Source organism: Rhyacophila brunnea, unplaced genomic scaffold, assembly GCF_057557595.1.
Source record: "Rhyacophila brunnea isolate RB1 unplaced genomic scaffold, BYU_Rbru_1.0 scaffold_12, whole genome shotgun sequence".
In the NCBI taxonomy this organism is placed as follows: Eukaryota; Metazoa; Arthropoda; class Insecta; order Trichoptera; family Rhyacophilidae; genus Rhyacophila; species Rhyacophila brunnea.
In genome coordinates this window covers 16,727,796-16,752,713 of record NW_028232774.1, presented here as the reverse complement: position 1 = coordinate 16,752,713, position 24,918 = coordinate 16,727,796, and the positions used below count along the sequence as shown (strand labels likewise).

The 24,918-nt window shown below is 30.5% G+C and overlaps 1 protein-coding gene across 1 annotated transcript in view; it reads right to left on the bottom strand.

The window, feature by feature from the left end:
• Gycalpha99B (guanylate cyclase 1 soluble subunit alpha 2) overlaps positions 1–24,918 on the bottom strand; it is a 245,936-nt gene that overhangs the window by 212,513 nt on the left and 8,505 nt on the right. Inside the window, exon 2 of the mRNA XM_085960885.1 lies at positions 6,011–6,823. Within this exon, the coding sequence (XP_085817011.1) occupies positions 6,011–6,229 (219 nt within the window). The 5' untranslated portion in view covers positions 6,230–6,823. The remainder of the gene's footprint in view (positions 1–6,010; positions 6,824–24,918) is intronic.

Here is a 24,918-nt window from a genome sequence, read left to right as displayed (position 1 = left end):
AACATTAACTTTGCACGTGGCGTGGGTGACATTTCGCGTATTTTTTCTCCACGCGTTAAAATACCTACCTTCGTTATTTTTAAGATGAGTTCATTTATTTTTTCATATCCATTCACTTTAATGCTCTTAAATTGGCTATTAAGAAAAACGTAAAACTTTTCCGCATTAAATACGATCGTTATATTTCTCAGTTATACACAAATTATGGAAGAAGAAAACTTTTTTAATACTCGACCGGGAATTAGTATGTCACAGATGGGGCGAGACTAATAATTGGGAATGAATTTTAATATATTAACAAAAATACACTTTTAATGACAACTTTATTTCTTTGTATCAGATTAATAAAAAAAACACTGTTAAAAATTTTAATATAGTAGCATAATATAACTCGTTGAATGTAAATTTCGACAATAATTTGAATCAATTATTCTAATGTTAAAATTTTCACGTACTAACTCTTGCATTCCAATGAATAATGCACCTGTTTCTTATTTAGAGGGTTTGATTCCTGGTGAGATCACAATTAATATAAGAATATGTTTTCTTAAACCTGGATATTTCTATAGTTGTTTCACTACTACTAAACTATTTTTTTGCTACAACTACACTATTATAGTATCTTTTATAGTATTAATAAAATAATTTAACAATTCATTAGATTCATTTAATATTATACTAATTTTAGACTAATCGATTTAAACTTTGGAGTAATTCTTATCGAATCGGGTGTTAAATCGAAATATTATCATTACTTTACACCTAACGACAAAGTTCCAAGATGACCGTTGATTTAACGACACCGAGCAGCGTTTTTAAGAGCGCCGGCTAACGAATAAAGATTAAAGAATATTCTTGATGAGCCTATGCATAATATAATTAAATTGTTTTGTTGGTTTTGTTAGCATACTGGAGATAAAACCGAAAAATATACATTTGTAGATTTAGCCAATCATTTTAGAGCGAATATAATATGATGTTTCTTTTAATTTTTCTACATAATATCTGGAGCCGGTTTTATCAAGTTTATTTTTATGGTTTTGTAAGAATAACTTACTTATGAAAATATTGTCATAAGAAACAGCAATAATTTTCAAGAATAAAGAACAGAAACTCGACAACCATCGTTTGTCTTAGGGAAACAACGTGTCGACTCAATCACAGTCGTGTATTTTGTTCCAAAGCTTTACATAGGAAAATTAACATCGAGACGACAATCGAATCGAATCTGTTGTTGCTTGTAGCCATCATTGGTATAATTTTTTTTTTATAAATACGTAAAAATAATTTTAAATATTGAAACTAATTTTTGTTCAGATTTTTTCTAAAATATTGTATGTAAATTTTTCTATTTAATGATATCAAATGACATAATATATTTGAAGATTATAAAAATTAATTTACTTATAGCAATTGGGCTATATTATAGATATGATGGTATTTCATATCAGTATAAAGGAATGCGCAGAAACGTAAAAAGAGAAGATCTGTGTAATAATAAAAACGGTATAAGTAAATGAGTGATACGTATAATATTGAGGAATATTTAAATATAATAAGGATGAAGATATTCGCTCTACGTATAAGGTTATCCACCATATTTATTAAAATTGTGTGAAGGAGTATACACGTGAAATATTCAAAGGCCACACAGGGATCGAGGACTTCTTGTAACGTGAGAGAAATACCTGTGGGTATAGGATGAATAATAATAATACACCACGTGTTATTTTTTATTCAGGTATTTTTTTATGCTTTAATTATTATTTATTTAGTTTTTATATGAATCCATTCATTTGTTGGTTACTTTCAACATAACTATCATACGTGCATTTAAATTTTTCCAAAAGTATTATCCGAATATTGGCGCCAAAAAACCATAATAAGTTAAATCACTAATCGAATCGATTTGCATTAAGTACTGTATTTTTTTCTGATAATATTTAATTATTAATTAATAAATATATCTTAGCAATGTAGTAAACCTTTTTTATAAAGATGAAGGTAAATACATTTTTGAACGCAAAGCCATCACAAATATTACTGAGGCTACTGATTGGATTAATTGATTACCTTAGGATTCATATTTGTACAAAACTACATACTTAAAGCACTGTAATGTATTTTCCAGGACCACTTTATATAATAAAAATACTTTCTTTTATAGAATGTACCATCAAAATTTAATAATTTAAAAATATTTTGTAAATTATTAAATAGCAACAATGCTTCCAATGTGAATAATAGATTTTTCTACAATTCATTTATTTACGATGTTCGATCCGAAGAAGATCATATTGACTGCTTAATCTACAAAATAGCTAACTGCATTTGGGCAAATTGTTTGTGAAATAGAAAAAAACCTAATAATTTAACTATCGAGCGGAATTTAATAATTCCAAAAATACACTATGATTTTTTTTTACAAATAAACTGCATAATGAATTAATACACTATTATCTTAGCTTCTTTTTTAAAGAAAATTTATAAACAAAGCGGAGTTTACAATATTGGAAATTTGGCACCTACAGTTGGCTGCTTTGTGTGAAGAACGAAAACCCATTTATTTATAGGATTAGGGGGTTTGCACATTAAGCAGTCGAATGGGCCTCTACAAAGTAAAGGTTGTATTAATAGTTTTATTTCTTGCGAGAAATGGATGTTTCCACTTGCTCAACCAATTCCATACTCTTGGTTTAAATACACATTACAAAAAAACATAAAAATTTTTCCACACCTGTGACTCAAACCAGGAATCTACAGTATTATAAGTCGTAAATGGCGTAAATTTTATCATAAGTACCTACTAAAAACGTTCTGCAATCGCTACAAACTATGAATAACCCCCTCTTTAATACAATGAGTAATCTTTGTACTGAATAACTGATGTAATATTATTAAAAGTATTTGTTTTTCTATTAATTTCTATAAAATATATAAAAAATACCTATAATCTTCATTAACATAAACGTAAATAATTGAATTATTGATCTAAACGTGACTAAACCTAAAGATATCTTAATTTTAGTTTAATACATAACCAGTACATTGAGAGACACGAAAATACATCCATAAAATGTGTAAGGTATTTTTTAGGTAGACTGTTTATAAATAAAACGCAGATATAGATGGCTTTGGGTAACCAACCCCGAGGGAACCAAATATGAAAAGGTGAACCCCCGTGTTTTAAAAGAGGGTAGAGCAGATTGTGGTAAATACTAAAGGAGGGCGAAAATACAGAATAATATGGAATAAAACATCACAGGCAGTCCTTTAAGATCGCTTTCGATCGATAGGTTTTGACATTAAGGCTTTTATCCTACTCGTTTTCGCAAAATATTTACGCTTACCGTTTTCCGTTATCTATTGATATATCTACGTTAAGGAATTTATTTCAATGAAGGCATTATTTTATATTTTAATTTTATAGCATACGTGTCTATATTTTAACGTGAAACTTTTTTATATGATTATTGAGAAATTTTATAGATAAAACAATGCACGTCGACTGATCGAAATGTTCCCATTTTTTAAATTTGCCGCGCTATATACGTATAAATATCTGTTTTGAAATCGGTACACATATTTATGATATTTGTCAATTTTTACTCATAATATTGGTATCTTAGTTTGTTCTCAGTAAGTAGTTTAGTAGGCAAATAAGTAAAACGTATTTTGATATGCTCGGTGTCTTTTTTAATATTTTAAAATGACGAAACCAAAAATTCACAATAAAATGCATGTTAAAAATAAAATAAAGTGCAGTCACGTAGTGAAAATACTGGAAAAAGGTTTTCGGTAGTCTTTATGAAAAAAACAAGTTAAGTATTTATAGATGAGATTGTAAGAAGGGTGTAAAGATGTTAAAGATGAGGAGAGGGTTGTTCGGTCTATCACATCAACTATCGATGAAAATATAGAAAAAAATAAGAAAACATTTTTATAATAGTTGAATGACTATTAAAGGGAAGTCGGTGTCTCATACGACTTATGTAAAGTATTTTTTACGCCACAGTTTTAGCCGTTTTGGGCATGAAATGACTGGCAGCCGAATTTAAAAATAAATATTATGTATAAATATTATATTATTGATGTTTTGCACTATTTTATTTGAGATTTTGTTTGAAATCTGATTTTTCCTTACAGTATCTTCAGGTACTAATAGTAACTGCATACTGACAAAATGTTTTGCGGCACTCGTAGTCCAGTGTGCGTTAGTGCTGGACTTTCATTCAGGGTCCCGAGTTCGATTTTCCGTGAGGTTACAATATATTTACGTGATTTTCTCAAAACCTGGATGTTTATGAGTGTTTATCTTTTATTACTGAATACACTATTAACCTTGGGTCTCATGGCTTGTTGTTGTGTTAAAAAGAATATATATTATAAAATATATTAAATATATTTTTTCACGTATTTTTTACATTTTTACTTTTAGCAAAACACTGATGATATTTGCATAAAGTCTGGTGTAAAAAGTATAGATTTTATCAGTACGTACTACTTTAAAAAACTTTCTAAAGTACATATTTTTGTTATATTATTTAAAACCTCTTTTGTTCTCTCATAGGTGCATAATAATAAAACGTGATAGCAGTTAGTGAAATATCGTGGCTTTATTATTTTATTTTTCAAGGCAAACAAAAGCCGCGTAAAATTATAGTTCTAAGTTTAATTGCCAAGTAAACCGATTTAAATTTCAAAACAGAACCCGTTTTAATTGCTTTGTTAACGAAGTAGTATTAATATATTTGAAAATTTATTCAGAATAGGAACGTTATTGTGTTGCGTAATGGTTATAAATACGAAATTATCATACCATATTTAAGAACAAAGTAAACAAAATGTAAAATAATATTCTTAAAGTGTTCTCTCGAATTTTTGATGATGTATTTATCATTTTACAATAGTGCTTCTTAAGCTGAAGGGTTTATAGAAAAAAAAATCCTCCAGAGAGCGGCATATACTAACCACCAGACGCACAAGTAAATAACTCAGTATCTAATCATTTTTATAGTTCATAAATTTTACAATACATATCTTTATTTATTTTCAACCAAACTACTAGAGATCACATTTGTTTAAGAAACATCAGTGCAGTAGTCCCATAATATAAAAAATGTGTATTTTTGACGATGTTTAACCATTTATTAATCCAATTGAGCACACATTGAAAAAAATAAAATGTGATAAGATGCAGAAATTGAGCCCGCATCCACAATTTCAGAATCTGCCATTCTACCATTACTCCAAAATGCTGACCCAGTAATAACGGCATACTATTTAGAATTTTGTTAACAATTAATATTAAATCATTAACTATAATGTAGGTACATTGTATTATATTTATCTAGATTTATCAGTCTATCTGTAACGCAGTGCAACACAGTACAGCACACATACAGACCCTCTCTTTCCATCTCAGTTTGAGCATTGAACACATTGAGCGCATCGATAATATTGTTGACAGGTGATACTGCTACCTGGTATTATTTCTAGTAATAAAATAATTGCATAGTATTTTGCAAATTAGTAGTCGTGTACCTATAAATTATATTGGAAATAAACAATATGTATTTAACTTAACTGATGATTTAATTAATGATATTTGTATAGAAACAGTAGTAGTTAAAAAGTTCATTTAACTTAGAACATATTATTTGATTTCAAAAATGTTAAATTATTAAACATTCTATTTATTACTTCTTCTTTTTTTTTTACCATGTCCGATCCTGATAGGGTCATATGGGCCTCCACAGAGTAGAGATTTGTATTAACAGATTTTATTTTTACGAGAAATGGATGTCAGACATTTGCTCAACCTATTAGGTCTATACTCTGACTCATGCACAAATTGAAAAACAGTACGTGTGTACTTGCCAGACCCAAGATTCAAACCTGGGACCCTCGACACTGTAGAGGCCATCGTGGGTGTATTTATTACTAATAACACATTTTTTGTGTTTGGACGTTATTATAATGTTTATGAAGAAATTTTTAAATATCTTACCTTTGGTGCCGTCAGAATCTGCAGCGCTGCACTCAGATGTTTGAGGTTCAGAGTATTCTGATCATCGCTGTGTTCGTCTCCTAGAAGGTGGAATGAGCTCTGCCTGGATTGCAGACCCTCGATCCTATTGGGAATTGAGCCCCGACTTACTGCTCCCGCTCCAGGCGAACCGTTGGTCAGCTGCTGTTGTGTTGACGCTCGTCGAAATGGACAGGCCATTTTTTATAAATGATATCGTTTACAAATGGATGACCAGCTATAATTTATTTTATTTTATTTATTCACATGTATTGTAAAGTTTGTTGAGTTTAAATTTATTTCATTATAGAAAATAGTTATACATTAAAAGTTGTTTTTTGAATATCTATTAAGTTTAACTGCTTTAAAATTATCTGTTATTTTTAAACACATTTTCAATAAAACTGATAATATTTTGATACACTTTTATCGCCAATCGTAAAACACAATGAAAAATAAGTTTTATATTGTTATAGTTTTGTTCGACAATGCTAATTGTTTTGATGAATACACATAAGTATACATAAATATTATTTTACAATGTTATTTTTAGTTGTCAAAGTAATTATTTTTAAGCCGATTTGTGTGCAATAGTAAAACGTATTAGGCAATTAAATGTTTCTGTCATCTGCCACGTTCCTGCGGCTTGTAAATATGACTTGCATTCAGACAATCTATTAAATTATTATGTCACTGATGTTTGCGTGTTTAGTTGGAATATTTGTGGTGTGATAATTTGATTATGACTATTATGTTTTGATATTAACTTTTCTTGAACACTGTATATTGTGAAATCTGAAAAGAATAAGAAAAATAAAATATTTATTGACAATCAAGATAACAATCTGATTTGTATTGAATTATAAAATAATAATACATATACATAAATAAGGAAGAAGTAAGTATTGATACTTTTTAACCGACACTGAGTACCTAGTAGATAATTTTCTGTCAATATAATGTCCCTATACATAAGTATACTGAGTATTATACCTACTTATATTATTTAGAGTCGATATTTAAAAAAAAGTATTATTATTTACTAAGATGAATATCACATTAACATAAGTTTTTATCAAATGATTTTCTTTAAATTGCGTTTATTTTTTCATTATAATTCAATTCAAATCCAATACAATTATTTAAGTTTATTTATTTACGTACATAATTGAATATTACAAATGATAAGTTCGTAATCGAAAGTTCAAAACGTTCATTATATAACATGAAAAATATGAGTAAGACACAATATTTTGAAATGTAACATTTTTTATATTGAACATACATAATTTGAAAACATCTTATACATATACACACTAGAAAAAAAGCATTTTGTAAAAAAAATACGACAACTGACACACACTAGAAAAATCTTTTTGTAGAAAAAAAATACGACACCCTACGGGACTTGAACCTGTATACACTGGATTCGTACCAATGTGCTTTTCCAATTACGATGTCGTATTTTTTCTACAAAAAGATTTTTTCTAGGTTGTATAATATGCATGAGATGTTTTTAAATTATGTATGTTCAATGAAATATGTGGTGCAAAAGTAACAATAAATACTTACAAACATATTACGAAATTGTGAAAATATTAAAATAAGTACTAGAAAGAACACTTAGTGAGCTAAATAAAACCATAACATATTTTGTATTTATATAACAACTTTTCTATGTTATATTCTCTTGTTCACATTAGTGAAATATATCAATATCCAAAACAATTTGGTTAAACACATAATAAATATTCCTTTTCCAATCAACAATATCACGTTACCTTAGCACATTATAAAAATAAACAACTAAAGCTTCCAATTTCTTAGATAATAAAGTTATGAGAGACAAATATGAATAGCAGCAAAAATATCGGAGATCTCGTAAACAAAGTGTATTATTAGTCGGAAAAAATATGTAGCAAAGTAAATATATTAAACAAGCCTATGAGGACGATTAATATATTTATGTGAACTGTAATTATACTTGATAATTTAAAGTGATTTGTATTTTATTTAAACGGTTGGAAACTATTTATAATGTCAAATGAATCTCGGGTATCCACTACATAATATGCGTTAGTAATATTAAAATTACTGTGTAATGAATCCAATGAACAAAAACTTGAGTAGCGAATGGTTAATATTTTATAGTTTCAGACAAATAACACATTATAGTTTAGGTTTAGAGTAATTATTATATTAATAAGAAAATTAAAAAAGCACACCCCGTTGGCGAGGGGTAAGATCTCGACTGAAAATTCTTGTTTACTGCGCGAGCTATGATAATAACGGCTGCATATACTCGATGCTTTTTTTCTCAGAATTATGGGACCAGGTACCTTATATGCCTAATTTTTAATATTAATTACATTATTCAAATAAAACTTAATATTAATATTTGTCTGTGTTGTAACCCACTCCTTCCTATATGACCGTCAGAACTAGTCCGGACTAATTCTTGAAGGAGAATAAGTTTAGTAAATGTTGACCTACTGTATCTAGCTAAGTTTTTTCAAGAATGAAGATAGCATGTAGCATATTATATAACTACAAAGCTTACTAGAATTTGAGAAATCTAACGTAACTCAAAGTATTACAATGTGTCTACTAAAATCGAATGGATATATCCAACAAATTTAATGAAGATGGGTCGGGTCGACTAGCCTAAATAATTTTTGATGCAAACCTAAGAGGCATGTTGGAAAATCTAAATTTCACTGGCTGTACGTATCTCTAGCTATTGTACCATGAATGAAGGTAATCATGTGGTGGTAATGTTTAAGTTAAGTTTTTTTTTTAATTATTTAATCCACATGGTAAAATAAGAAAAATACGCGTACTGTATATTTAAAAACGGATGATTAAAATATATGAAATACAATTGCATTTTCTTACATTCTTTTTCCGCAAGAGTATTAAAGAATTAAAACAGCGGCGTCGGGCAAAAGGAAAAAGACAGGCATCTGTCGGACGGGAAAATGCTTTAAATTTAAAATGCGGTACCGCGCGCCGCAGCGTCACGGCTTTTCTATCCGCCTGTCTATTCCAGCATACCACTGAATATAATACTGACATGTTATAGGGGTACTACAAAACTGTCTATTCTATTATGCACTTAGCTTCCTCGCATTAGAAAAAGGGTTTCAATTTATATTTAAAAAATATAAAGGAAAATGTTTAACGTATAAAAAACGCCCGTAGATAAAAATATTGCAGGGAAAATTTATTCCGGACCTAATACTTGCCATTAGATGTATATTAAATATAGTAGATAAGCATGTCATCAATAATGCAATTAATAAAAAAAAATGGGACCAAACACTCAGTGAAAATAAATGAACAAATATTTATATGCATCGCTGGATTTCTCCAATACACTTCAGAAGCAGACATTGTTATTTAGCCAACAAGAGCGCATTTGATCCTATGTTATTATAATTTTTATTGGTGTGTTAAATGTAAAATATTTTTACTGTCCAATTTTTATTATAATAATAATATATAACTAGCTGAGCCAGCTGGCTCTCGCCAGTCTGTCTCGCTAGGTCTTGCAGACAGCTTAGCGTCCTGGCGGCTCTCGTGGTGCAGTTTGTAAGGCGCTCGCCTTCCACCCGAGAGTTCCTGGGTTCGATTCCCAGTCATGACAAAAACATTTATGTGTTTTTCTCAAAGCCTGGGTGTTTGTGATTGTTCAAAATTACTAACAACCACCTTAAACGAAAAAACAAGGACATGGTTATTAATAATTCTAAAAAAAAAAAAATGTATGGTATTGGAGGATTTTAATAAAATTGTGAAGTATGCAGAGACGGCGCCGTTTGACATTTCGCTGATTTTTCACTTTTACAATTTGCAAGTCGTTACTTTCGATATAAATTTGGCGTCATATGCAGAGTCTATTTTAGATTCACCATCCCAGGCTGCTAGACCCAGCAGAATATCAGGTAATTTGATTGCGATTCAATAATATAACGTTAATATTAATCTCACGCGTATCCCCTTGAGGTAATAGAAGAATATTAGCTATATAAAAAATAAATTTTAACTATTAAATTATTTTGTTTCATTATCTAAAAAAATGATTGCAGCTATAGAATTATTTTTAAAAAATCAAATTTTGAATTAACATTTTATATAATGTTTCCCGGTGCGGGACGTTCATATCGAAACAAATGTTGATAAAAGAAGAAACTCAGATCTGAGAGGAAGGAATTGGGTTAAAAAGGACTTTGTCTATAATATGTATTGATCCAAACTGATTATGATAATGGCATTATAAATATGTAGGTAGATATGTGTATGTATATGTTACGCCTAATGTGTGAAATTGCGTATTACCTACATGAAATCGGCTAAATATCTGTCGAGTGCGTGAATTCGGCAGTAATTTTTCTGCCTAGTTCATGCATAGGGCAAATAAGATATTGGCGCTCCGGTGGTGTTTTTTTCAACTAAACCAAATGTGTCAAATGCTCATGCATTGGTCAATATAGATAGTGGCGCTCCGGTGGTGTTTTCTGCAATTAATCAAACTAACCAGATGTCAAATGTCATTGATTATATAAAAATATAGCAATCAATAACTACAATGACGTTCATTTCCAATTACTATGCCCAAAAAAATCTAGAACTATAATATGATAACGGGAGAATTTTATTAAAAGGTATTTTCGCGATTTGATTTGTGCTTGGGTATCAGGCAATGGTCGATTGTTTGTTTGTGATAGTATGATTAAATTTGATAGTTTGTTGACAGTTGTTAGGTAACCTTAAAATGGACATTCAGTTAAATTCAGAATAACAAAACCTAACCTAACCTAACTTAATAATAATAATATAATATTATGTCCAATTATATCTAATAAAACCATCCGTATTAAATTTACTTTTTCTACTGACATATTGACAGTTTAAGAATTCTATACCCTGCCGAATTCACTCACTTGGCAGATAATTTGCCTAATTCATGAAAGGCAACGGGCTTCCATTTTTCATAAATTTGTCAAAATTTTGCGATTTCAAATAATCCGCAATTTCACAAATTCGGTTCAGTTCAATTCATAGAACAAAAAATAGTGGAATCAGCTTAGAGAGGCCTTCATCCAGTAGTGTATTGATCCGTTCTAATTATGATAACGATGAAATGAATATATTATTATTGTATAAAAATGTTTGATAAATGCAGCAATATATAATTATGAAAGAGGAATAGAATTAGTTCTGAGACGGCTTCATCGAGTAGTGGATTGATCCTGGTTCATGATGGTAATGAGGATATAAATGGGTAGGTACATCAATTTTGATAGATATAGCAATTCATATGACCAAGAGGATTATTGGAATAACCTTCACCCAGCATTGAATCCTAATAAGCATAACTAAGTAAATTAATCATAAATAATCTCCTATATATTATTATCTCCTTTATATTAGTATCCTAAGAGATTTTGGAAAATACGTCAACTTTTTTATTTAAATACCACTTTGTTGATTATTAAAGGAATTCACTTCAATCACAGATACTATCGTTTTTAAATCGCGTTTTACATCCGTCACCATACATTTTCGCATCTTGCCTTTCGTCTACCGCAAATCGATTATAATGTCGCTTAATTCTTTCTATATAATCAATATTGCAAAATATCTAAATTAATATTCCACAAAATTATTCAAATCTGTAAGTAGCACATTGGCGTACGAACAAGAAATAAATACATATTTCCTCACTAATTACTACGAAAATATAATCTAAAACCACGTCACTGCTATTTATCTGTCAAACTGAAATAATAGATGATTGATTTCAATTGTTTTCTTTTGTGATATAAACAAGTTCATTTGACGTGTCAAAATTCAAATTTAGAATTTGCAGAAATAATCGAAAAATGTGACATTTCTATTAGCATATTAAATAATCAATTTCAATCAAGACATTTATTGTTAATGTTTACGTTAATTGCATAATAAATATAATATTTTAATGTCTCTATAAACGAGCATAAAAAAACAATAGTTAATCACTTTCAGAAATACTTTTCCTATAGATATATTTTTGCCCATATTTAATCCGAAAATTCCTGGCTGTCACAAATCACACAACAATGTATTAATAGGTACGTCATTGCCTTGCCTCTTCACAATATTCGATGAGTTTATTTAAATTTAATAATAAGGCCACATTTCAACGATTATCATCATGATCAAAGATTAAAACTACATATAAAACTACGTTGATTAATCAAATTATCCTAAAAAAATATTGACGGAGCATCATTTACGCATGCATTTTTATTTATTTTGAACCATAGACAAAGTACTTTTATTTAAGCTGTCATATTCATAGACAACGTAGGTAGGTAAATTAAAAATGACGTTTACTATACGTAATAAATACACAAGGTTTTTACAATTTTATTAATAGATAGTATTTATATAATGTTGAATTAAACGTTTTATTACACAATATAAGAAAAATTCATGCTTTATAGACAACTAAAAAAGTCAATTATGATCATTTCATCCCATAATCGCACTATGAAGTACCTACGTCATATTATTATCCACTATTTGCATCCATGTGGTTACTATATAGAAGAATCAATGTGTGTCACTATGCTTATTAGGATTCCATGCTGGGTGAAGGTTATTCCAATAATCCTCTTGGTCATATGAATTGCTATATCTATCAAAATTGATGAACTTACCCATTTATATCCTCATTATCACCATGAATCAGGATCAATCCACTACTCGATATAGCCGTCTCAGAACTAATTCCATTCCTCTTATATACATTGCTGCATTTATCAAACATTTTTAAATAATAATAATATATTCATTTCGTCGTTATCATAATAACACCGGATCAATACACTGCTCGATGAAGGCCTCTCTAAGCTGAGTCCACTATTTTTTGTTCTATGAATTGAACTGAACCGAATTTGTGAAATTGCGTATTACATGAAATCGGCAAAATTTTGTCAAATTCATGAAAAATGCAAGCCCGTTGCCTTATTTATGAATAAGGCAAATTATCTGCCAAGTGAGTGAATTCGGCAGGGTATAGAATTCTTAAACTGTCAACATGACAGTAAAAAAAGTAAATTTAATACGGATGGTTTTATTAGTTATAATTGGACATAATATTATAATATTATTATTAGGTTCGGTTAGGTTTTGTAATTCTGAATTCAACTGAATATCCATTTTAAGGTTACCTAACACCTGTCAACAAACTATCAAATTTAATCATACTATCACAAACAAACAATCGACTATTGCCTGATACCAAAGCTCAAATCAAATCGCGAAAATACCTTTTAATAAAATTCTCCCGTTATCATATTATAGTTCTAGATTTTTTTGGGCATAGTAATTGGAAATGAACGTCATTGTAGTTATTAATAGGCATATTTTTATATAATCAATAACATTTGACATCTGGTTAGTTTGATTATTTGCAAAAAACTCCACCGGAGCGCCACTATCTATATTGACCAATGCATGAGCATTTGACAAATTTGATTTACTTGGAAAAAACACCACCGGAGCGGAGCGCCAATATCTAATTTGCCCTATGCATGAACTAGGCAGAAAAATTACTGCCAAATTCACGCACTCGACAGATGTTTTGCCTATTTCATGAATAAGGCAATGGGTTTGCATTTTTATGAAATAAGCAAAATTTAGCCGATTTCATGTAGGTAATACGCAATTTCACACGTAGGCGTAACATATACATACATATATCTACTTAAATATTTATAATGCCATTATCATAATCAGTTTGGATCAATACATAAATAGACGAAGTCCTTTCTAACCCAATTACTTCCTCTCAGATCTACGAGTTCCTTCTTTTATCAACATTTGTTTCGATATGAACGTCCCGCACCGGGAAACATTATATAAAATGTTAATTCAAAATTTGTTTTTTAAATATTATTCTATAGCTGCAAGCATTTTTTTAGACAATTAAACAAAATAATTTAATAGTTATATGGCTAATCTTCATCTATTACCTCAAGGGGATACGCGTGAGATTAATATAAACGTTATATTATTGAATTGCAATCAAATTACCTGCTATTCTGCTAGGTCTAGCAGCCTGGGATGGTGAATCCAGAATAGACTCTGCATATGACGCCAAATTTATATCGAAAGTAACGACTTGCAAATTGTAAAAGCTAAAAATCAGCGAAATGTCAAACGGCGCCGTCTCTGCATACCTCACAATTTTATTAAAATTCAACACCATACATTAGGACGCTAAGCTGTCTGCAAGACCTAGCGAGACAGACTGGCGAGAGCCAGCTGGCTCAGCTAGTCTCCTATATATTATTATTCTAAGAGATTTTTGAAAATACGTCAACTTTATTATTTAAATACCACTTTGTTGATTATTAAAGGAATTCACTTCAATTTTTGGAGTCCCGAATCTACTTCCATTTGAATCGGGCACAATCTGATAAAACTTGACACAATCACAGATACTATCGTTTTTAAATCGCGTTTTACATCCGTCACCATACATTTTCGCATCTTGCCTTTCGTCTACCGCAAATCGATTATAATGTCGCTTAATTCTTTCTATATAATCAATATTGCAAAATATCTAAATTAATATTCCACAAAATTATTCAAATCTGTAAGTAGCACATTGGCGTACGAACAAGAAATAAATACATATTTCCTCACTAATTACTACGAAAATATAATCTAAAACCACGTCACTGCTATTTATCTGTCAAACTGAAAAAATAGATGATTGATTTTCAATTTTTTCTTTTGTGATATAAACAAGTTCATTTGACGTGTGAAAATTCAAATTTAGAATTTGCAGAAATAATCGAAAAATGTGACATTTCTATTAGCATATTAAATAATCAATTTCAATCAAGACATTTATTGTTAATGTTTACGTTAATTGCATAATAAATATAATATTTTAATGTCTCTATAAACGAGCATAAAAAAACAATAGTCAATCACTTTCAGAAATACGTTTCCTATAGATATATTTTTGCCCATATTTAATCCGAAAATTCCTGGCTGTCACAAATCACACAACAATGTATTAATAGGTACGTCATTGCCTTGCCTCTTCACAATATTCGATGAGTTTATTTAAATTTAATAATAAGGCCACATTTCAACGATTATCATCATGATCAAAGATTAAAACTACATATAAAACTACGTTGATTAATCAAAAAATCCTAAAAAAATATTGACGGAGCATCATTTACGCATGCATTTTTATTTATTTTGAACCATAGACAAAGTACTTTTATTTAAGCTGTCATATTCATAGACAACGTAGGTAGGTAAATTAAAAATGACGTTTACTATACGTAATAAATACACAAGGTTTTTACAATTTTATTAATAGATAGTATTTATATAATGTTGAATTAAACGTTTTATTACACAATATAAGAAAATTTCATGCTTTATAGACAACTAAAAAAGTCAATTATGATCATTTCATCCCATAATCGCACTATGAAGTACCTACGTCATATTATTATCCACTATTTGCATCCATGTGGTTACTATATAGAAGAATCAATGTGTGTCACTATGCTTATTAGGATTCCATGCTGGGTGAAGGTTATTCCAATAATCCTCTTGGTCATATGAATTGCTATATCTATCAAAATTGATGTACCTACCCATTTATATCCTCATTATCACCATGAACCAGGATCAATCCACTACTCGATATAGCCGTCTCAGAACTAATTCCATTCCTCTTATATACATTGCTGCATTTATCAAACATTTTTAAATAATAATAATATATTCATTTCGTCGTTATCATAATTACACCGGATCAATACACTGCTCGATGAAGGCCTCTCTAAGCTGAGTCCACTATTTTTTGTTCTATGAATTGAACTGAACCGAATTTGTGAAATTGCGTATTACATGAAATCGGCAAAATTTTGTCAAATTCATGAAAAATGCAAGCCCGTTGCCTTATTCATGAATAAGGCAAATTATCTGCCAAGTACGTGAATTCGGCAGGGTATAGAATTCTTAAACTGTCAACATGACAGTAGAAAAAGTAAATTTAATACGGATGGTTTTATTAGTTATAAATGGACATAATATTATAATATTATTATTAGGTTCGGTTAGGTTTTGTAATTCTGAATTCAACTGAATATCCATTTTAAGGTTACCTAACACCTGTCAACAAACTATCAAATTTAATCATACTATCACAAACAAACAATCGACTATTGCCTGATACCAAAGCTCAAATCAAATCGCAAAAATACCTTTTAATAAAATTCTCCCGTTATCATATTATAGTTCTAGATTTTTTTGGGCATAGTAATTGGAAATGAACGTCATTGTAGTTATTAATAGGCATATTTTTATATAATCAATAACATTTGACATCTGGTTAGTTTGATTAGCTTGTTAGTTTTATCCTAAGAGATTTTGGAAAATACACCAACAGCTCATTTAAGCGACATTTTATTGTTATTTTTATATCTTCACTTCGAAATGTGCGCTACCGATTGAATTGAACACATTTCAGAAATTTTCCATGATTTTACATGTACGTGACGTTTATATCCGATATTTTCTTACACACCGTATGCAATCGCCATATTTACTGTTTACGCCTCGCAGAATGACGTCTTCGTCGCTTAAGACCTTTTTATCGTTTATTTGACAAACAGATTCGATTATTTTTATTCAAATATCGTAATGTAGGCATTGGCGCACTTTTTTCCGGTGAAAAAACCATAATTTTGGTACAATTTACTACGTAAATAAAAATCTAACAGGCACGTTCGCCACTGGTGTTCCAAATTCGATTCTTTTTAAATAATATTTTACGGCTGTCACGATTACAGGTTTGCAACAATGTAGTACTAATATACTTTTGAGTGCGATATTTATATTAAAATGCATTTTGACAGACAATTCCTAATCGGATCGAGTGATACACATACTTTATTTAATTTAATCATGTTTCCGAGAGATATTAAATGCGAATTATTTCACAATATCGACTCAAAAATTAAACAAGTACCCATAACCTCAAAATAAATGTAACGTCATCATAATGTATACACACAATATAGTGTTCTTTTTTTGTTTTTTAGAGTATGGCTATAAATAATATTTTTTGGAACCAATGAAAATTATTTAAAGCCTGGATATAAATATAATTTAAAATTAAAATACATTTTTGACAAACATCGGATCGACTGATACACATACTTTATTTGATTTAATCATGTTCCCGAGAGATATTAAATGCGAATTAATTCATAACATCGTCTCAAAAATTAAATAGGTACCCATAACCTCAAAATAATTGTAACGTCATCATAAAAATGTATACACACATAGTGTTCTTTTTTTAAAGTATGGCTATAAATACTATTTTTTTTGAACCAATATACATATTCATATCGTCATCATCATCATCATCATCATCAACCAGGATCAATCCACTGCTGAATGAAGGGTTCCGCAACCTCTATTCTACTACTATCGGTTTAACGAATTTGTGATATTATACCTATTTCTATCGTCTTAATCATCATCGACCTGAACCAATCCACTGCTGGATAAAGGGCTCCCTATCCTAAGAGGCCATCCATGGACTGAAACCGAATGCGGTTTAGATCCATGTGCCATACTAAACTTATGATTTTTGTTCATGAAAATATATTTTCACTAAATTTTTAAGTGTAAGTGTATGGTATAAACGGATATGATCAGATGCTTATAATATAATTTGTGGAAATAAATTTCCAAGACCAGAAAAGATAAGCTTAGTATGGCACACGGTTTGAAACCGCATTCGGCTTCAGTCCATAGATGGCCTATAATTCTACTCCTTTCCGTCATATGAATTGCTGTATTAATCAAAATCGCTGATATTATATTTATATACATATTCATATCGTCATCATCATCATCATCATCATCATCATCATCATCATCAACCAGGATCAATCCACTGTTGGATGAAGGGTTCCGCAACGTCTATTCTACTACTATCGGTTTAACGAATTTGTGATATTATACCTATGTCTACCGTCTTTATCATCATCGATCTGAACCAATCCACTGCTGTGTAAAGGCCTCCCTAGCCTAATTCTACTCCTTTCTGTCATTTGAATTGCTATATTTATCAAAATCGGTTATATTATATTTAACTACATATTCATATCGTCATCATCATCATCATCAACCAGGATCAATCCACTGCTGGATGAAGGGTTCCGCAACCTGATTCTACTACTATCGGTTTAACGAATTTCTGATATTATCGACCATCGACCTGAACCCATCCACTGCTGGATAAAGGCATCTTTAGCCTGATTCTACTCCTTTCTGTCATTTAAATGGCTGTATTTATCAAAATCGGTAATTTTATATTATATTTATTTATAATGCCATTATCATCATGAGCCTGAATCAATCCACTGGTGGATGAAGGCCTCTCTAAGTTATTTGTATTTTTGTCGGTCATATGAATTGCTATATTTATCAAAATTGCTGATATTATATTTACCTATTCATAATATCGTCATTATCATCATCATCTGGATTAATCCACTGCTGGATGAAGGCCTCTAAGCTGATTCCATACCTTTGGGTCTTATAAATTACTATTCTAATCAGAATTGATTTATTCCTCTCAGATGTATACATTGCTTCATTATTTATCAACATTTCTTTCGATATGAATGTCCCGCACCAACATTGAAACAAAATAATGTTAAAATTTATTTTTTACATTGCTTATGTACCTTCTTCTATTCTAAATGGGCCCCGCGGGAGATTAATATTAACGTTATATTGGATTGCTATTTTCATGATAATCACATATTGCTTTGTATTCGAGCGGTTCAGATGTATAATTTATCATATTTAAATGCACGTGATTTAACGAAACATTCATATTACCTATACACATAATTTATCAAAATGTCAGTGGTAGCAATCGGTGATTGCCAGCTGTTTTGCTAGACCAAGCAGCCTGAGGTGGTATGAGGCAACATTCTAAAGGCCAGACTCCGGGCTAAACAACGCGGATGACCTCAAATTTGTATTGGCAGTGACAAGGGAAAACTATGGCGTCGTCTATGCATTCTTCACAATAATTGTATTCAAATCCAACACCATGTCATTAGGATGCCAAGCTGTCTGCAAGACCTAGCGAAACAGACTGGCGAGAGCCAGCTGGCTCAGCTAGTCTTACATTATTATTATCCTAAGAGATTTTGGAAAATTCACTAACAGCTCATTTAAGCGACATTTTATTGTTATTTTTACATCTTCACTTCGAAATGTGCGCTACCGATTCATCTACCGTTTGAATTGACCACATTTCACAAATTTTCAATGATTTTACAGGTACTTGACGTTTACATCCGATATTTTCTTACATACCGTATACGATACGCCATATTTCATTTAACGTACAGCAGAATGACGTCTTCGTCGCTTAAGACCTTCTAATCCTTTATTTGACAAACAAATTCGATTATTTTTATTCAAATATCGTAATGTAGGCATTGGCGCACTTTTTTTTGGTGAAAAAAACATAATCTTGCTACAATTCACTGCGTAAATAAAAATCTGACAGGTGTGTCCACCACTGTCCGTCATATCATAGATAACGTGATATTCCAAATTTGATTTTTTTAAAATACTTTGTGGCTGTTCACTCAATCTTTTTTTATGGAATAATTACCTAGGCTACTAATTTCCATACTAAAAAAGTTGCCATTGCAAACAATGAAAGAAATTAATACGAATTGTTATAGTTATCAAAATGTGTGATATTGTATAATATCTACCTATTTTTTTCGTCCCTATCATCATCAATCTTGACCTATACACTGCTAGATGAAGGCCTCCTCAGCCTTATTCTACTCCTTACTTACACATGAATTGTTATATTTATCAAAATCAGTGATATAACATTATTATCTACCTATCTATATATAATGCCATTATTATCACGAGCTTCAATAAATCCACTACTGGATGAAGGCCTCTCTACGTTGATTGTATTCTTGACAGTATTTAATTTCTAATGTTATTTATCGACATATTCATTTCGTCATCATAATCATCATCATCATCAACTAGGATCAATCCACTACTGGATGAAGGGTTCCGCAACCTGATTCTACTACTATCGGTTTAACGAATTTGTGATATTATACCTATTTCTATCATTCTTATATCATCGACCTGAACTAATCCACTGCTGGATAATGGCCTCCCTAGCCCGGTTCTACTCCTTTCTGTCATATGAATAGCTGTAATTATCAAAATCGGTGATATTATATTTAAAAACATATTCATATCGTCATCATCATCATCAACCAGGATCCATCCACTGCTTAATAAAGACCTCCCTAGCCTGATTCTACTCCTTTTGTCATATGAATGTATTTAGTTATCAAAATCTGTGATATTATATGTATCTACACATTCATATCGTCATCATCATCATCATCATTATCATATACCTGAACCAATCCACTGCTTAATAAAGACCCCCTTAGCCTAATTCTCCTCCTTTCTGTCATATGAATTTCTGTATTTATCAAAATCGGTGATATTATATTTATCTACATATTCATATGGTCATTATCATTATCATCATCATTGACCTGAACCAATCCACTGCTTAATAAATATCTCACTAGCCAGATTCTACTCCTTTCTGTCATATGAATTGCTGTATTTATCAAAATCGGTGATATTATATTTATCTACATATTCATATCGTCATCATCATCATCATCGACCTAAACCAATCCACTGCTTAATAAAGACCTCCTTAGCTTGATTCTACTCCTTTCTGTCATTTGAATTGCTGTATTTATCAAAATCGGTGATATTATATTTATTTACATATTCATATCGTCATCATCATCATCATCATCGACCTGAACCAATCCACTGTTTAATAAAGACCTCCCTAGCCAGATTCTACTCCTTTCTGTCATATGAATTGCTATATTTATCAAAATCGGTGATATTATATTTATTTAAATATTCATATCGTCATCATCATCATCAACCAGGATCCATCCACTGCTTAATAAAGACCTCCCTAGCTTGATTCTACTCCTTTTGTCATATGAATGTATGTATTTATCAAAATCTGTGATATTATATGTATCTACACATTCATATCGTCATCATCATCATCATCATCGACCTGAACCAATCTACTGCTTAATAAAGACCTCCCTAGCCAGATTCTACTCCTTTCTCTCATATGAATTTCTGTATTTATCAAAATCGGTGATATTATATTTATTTACATATTCATATCGTCATCATCATCATCATTGACCTAAACCAATCCACTACTTAAAGACCTCCTTAGCCTGATTCTACTCCTTTCTGTCATATGCATTGCTGTATTTATCAAAATCGGTGATATTATATTTATCTACATATTCATATGGTCATTATCATTATCATCATCATTGACCTGAACCAATCCACTGCTTAATAAATATCTCACTAGCCAGATTCTACTCCTTTCTGTCATAAGAATTGCTGAATTTATCAAAATCGGTGATATTATATTTATCTACATATTCATATCGTCATCATTATCATCATCGACCTTAACCAATCCACTGCTTAATAAAGACCTCCCTAGCTTGATTCTACTCCTTTCTGTCATATGAATTGCTGTATTTATCAAAATCGGTGATATTATATTTATTTACATATTCATATCGTCATTATCATCATTATCATCATCATCATCATCGACCTGAAACAATCCACTGCTTAATAAAGACCTCGCTAGCCTGATTCTACTCTTTTCTGTAATATGAATTTCTGTATTTATCAAAATCGGTGATATTATATTTATTTACATATTCATATCGTCATCATCATCATCATCGACCTAAACCAATCCACTACTTAACGTCTTTGCTGCTGAAAAGATAATGAGATTTTAATTGCCCCCTTTAAAATGCACGTTAATTACATCGATCGGCCGCCTGATCATTACGCACCGTGTGCGTCTTCCGCGTCCAAAGTATTAAAGACCTCCTTAGCCTGATTCTACTCCTTTCTGTGATATGAATTTCTGTATTTATCAAGATCGGTGATATTACATTTATCTACATATTCATATCGTCATCATCATCAACCAGGATCAATTCACTGCTGGATGAAGAGTTCCGCAACCTGATTCTACTACTATATTATACCTATTTCTATCGTCCTTATCATCATTGACCTGAACCCATCTATTGCTGGATAAAGGCCTCCCATGCCTGATTCTACTCCTTTCTGTCATTTGAATTGCTGTATTTATCAAAATCGGTGATAATATATTATATCTATTTATATTTCCATTATCATTATGAACCTGAATCAATCCACCGGTGGATGAAGGCCTCTCTAAGTTGTTTGAATTTCTGTCGGTCATGTGAATTACTATATTTATTAAAATTGCTGATATTATATTTTCCCATTCATAATATCGTCATTATCATCATCAACCAAGATTAATCCACTGCTGGATGAAGGTTATCCCAACCTAATTATACTCTTCTTGGTCATATAAACTGCAATATTTTTTTAAATTTGTGATTTTATATACCTACCCATTTATATCGTCATTATCGTCATCAACCTGTATCAATCCACTGCTGGATGTAGGCCTTTTTAAGCTGATTCCACATCTTTAGGTCTTATAAATTCCTATTCTTATCAGATATAATATGTATTACTTCATTATTTATCAACATTTGTCTCGATATGAATGTCCCGCACCGGGAAACTATATTGTTTAAGGATAATTTTTAAAACAAAATATGATTTTTAAAATATTATTCTGTGGCTCCAAGCATTTATTTTTTATAGACAATGAAACAAAATAATGTTTAAATTTATTTTTTATGCTGCTAACCTTTTTCTATTATGTAAATGGGACCCGAAAGAGATTAATATTCGCGTTATATTGGATCGCTATTTATGATAATCACGATTGAGATGTATAACTATTTATCATATTTAAATGCACATACCTACACATATATTGTATTAAAATTAAAATGACAGTGGTAGCAATCGGCGATTGCCAGCTGTTTTGCTAGGCTTAGCAGCCTGAAATGGTGTCAGATGATATTGAGAAGGCCAGATCCATCCCGAAGGGAAAACTATGGCGCCGTCTATACACACTTTACAATTATTATATTAAAATCCAACACCAAGTCACTATGATGAAAAGCTGTCTGCAAGACCTAGCGAGACAGACTGGCGAGAGCCAGCTGGCTTAGCTAGTCATAATAATTAATATAAGACATATATCCTATATTACAGTAATCACATGAATGCAAATAATGGATAATATGATGTAGGTACATTATAGTGTGATTATGGGATGAAATAATCATAATTAACTTTTTTAGTTGTCTATAAAACATGGATTTTTCTTTGGAATAACATTCATCCAGCAGTAGAATCCTAATAAGCATAGTGACACATATTAATTCTTCTATATAGTAACCACATGTATGCAAATAGTGGATAACAACATGACGTAGGTACTTCATAGTGCGATTATGGGATGAAATGATCATAATTGACTTTTTTAGTTGTCTATAAAGCATGCATTTTTCTTATATTGTGTAATAAAACATTTAATTCAACATTTTATAACTACTATCTATTAATAAAATAATAAAAACGTTGTGTATTAATTACCTATAGTAAACGTCATTTTTAATTTACCTACCTACGTTGTCTTTGAATATGACAGCTAAAATAAAAGTATTTTGTCTATGGTTAAAAATGAAAATGCATGCAATTGCATACCGAAAATGATGCTCCGTCAATATTTTTTTAGGATATATTGATTAATCATCGTAGTTTTATATAATGTAGTTTTAATCTTTGATCACCATGATAATCGTTGAAATGTGGCATTATTATTATATTTAAATAAACTCATCGAACATTGCAAAGAGGCAAAGCAATGACGTACCTATTAATACATTGTGTGATTTGTGACAGGCAGGATTTTTCGAATTAAATATGGACAAAAATATATCTATAGGAAACGTATTTCTGAAAGTAATTGACTATTGTTTTTATGCTCGTCTATACTGCCGTACTAAGCACAGAGGCCGTAACTGACGTATTTAGGTATTTTCATGTTTTTAGATATTTGGATTCTGCAGAGTTTTTGTATAAGATCGGTGAATAAATCCAAGCCGTAACTGCTATAGTTACGGAGAAATCAAGGGTTTTAATAGCCGTATCTACGGAGTTTGAGAAATAAACTCGATACATACTAAGCGATTTGGTTGTAACTATCATTTACTAAGGCATATTAGCCGTATCTGACATATATATGGCTAATATCAATACATAATAATAATAATAACATAAATCAAATTTTCAAGGTATGTAAACAAATCTTAAACCAAAATAACTATTATAGGCAAATAAAATAAATAAAAAGTTCCCCAGTATTAGCAGAAAAAGTAAAATAATATGAAAGCTCAGATCTCCCACTTGCCTAAAATGCAGATACGGCCTCTGTGTTTAGTACGGCAGTATAGAGACATTAAACATATTATATGCATTATGTAATTAACGTAAACAATGAATGCTAATAGAAATGTCACATTTTTTCGATTAGGTATTCCTGCAAATTCTAAATTTGAATTCTGCCACGTCAAATGAACTTGTTTATATCACAAAAGAAAACAATTGAAAATCGATCATCTATTATTTCAGTTTGACAGATAAATGGCAGTGAAGTGGTTTTGGATTATATTTTCGTAATAATTAGTGAGGAAATATGCATTTAATTCTTGTTAAATTTCTTAGTCTGCCAATGTGCTGGTTAC